This window comes from Apaloderma vittatum, unplaced genomic scaffold (genome assembly GCF_000703405.1).
Source record: "Apaloderma vittatum isolate BGI_N311 unplaced genomic scaffold, ASM70340v1 scaffold29017, whole genome shotgun sequence".
NCBI classification, from domain to species: domain Eukaryota; kingdom Metazoa; phylum Chordata; class Aves; order Trogoniformes; family Trogonidae; genus Apaloderma; species Apaloderma vittatum.
Genome location: NW_009728309.1, coordinates 1 through 698, shown reverse-complemented (window position 1 = coordinate 698; position 698 = coordinate 1). Strand labels below are relative to the sequence as shown.

General features: G+C 62.0%; 1 protein-coding gene across 1 annotated transcript in view; it reads left to right on the top strand.

Annotated features, from left to right (window-relative positions):
* The window catches only part of SLIT1 (slit homolog 1 (Drosophila)), a gene marked incomplete at both ends in the record, with an annotated part of 14,034 nt that extends 13,339 nt beyond the window's left edge, over positions 1 to 695 (top strand). The window contains 3 exon segments of the mRNA XM_009874041.1: positions 16 to 253; positions 342 to 472; positions 566 to 695. Of these exon segments, the coding sequence (XP_009872343.1) occupies positions 16 to 253; positions 342 to 472; positions 566 to 695 (499 nt within the window).
* Positions 696 to 698: the final 3 nt, after the last annotated feature.

The window sequence follows — 698 nt, the reverse complement described above, 5'->3', positions numbered from 1 at the left end:
CCCTTGGCCCCACAGTGGCCAGCTCTGCGAGATGCCTCCCCGTGCCGCTGGCCAGTCTGGCCTCTGCGAAAGAGCCGAATGCCAGAACGGAGCCCTGTGTGTGGAGCGGGGCACCCGTGCCCTCTGCCAGTGCCTGCCCGGCTTCGGTGGACCCAAGTGTGAAAAGCTGCTGAGCGTCAACTTTGTGGACCGTGACACGTACCTGCAGTTCACTGACCTGCAGGACTGGCCCCGGGCCAACATCACCCTGCAGGTGAGGGCTGGGGGGCATGGCAGTGTCAGAGGGGGTGGAATTAGGGTTATTGCCCCAGGGATGTGGCTCCCACCTCTCCTTCTGCCAGGTCTCAACGGCTGAAGGCAATGGCATCCTGCTATACAATGGCGACAGCGACCACATGGCCGTGGAGCTGTATCAGGGCCATGTCAGGGTCAGTTATGACCCCGGCACCCACCCCAGCTCGGCCATCTACAGGTACCCGCCACCCCTTCCCTGCTCAATGGGCACTATCACCCCCTCATTGTATGGGTTTGGAGGGGTCCCCAATGACCCAGCCACCCCCACCAGCGCTGAGACCATCAACGATGGGCAGTTCCACACCGTGGAGCTGGTGACCTTCGACCAGATGGTGAACCTCTCCATCGACGGTGGCAGCCCCATGACCATGGACAACTCGGGCAAGCAGTACACACTGAACAGT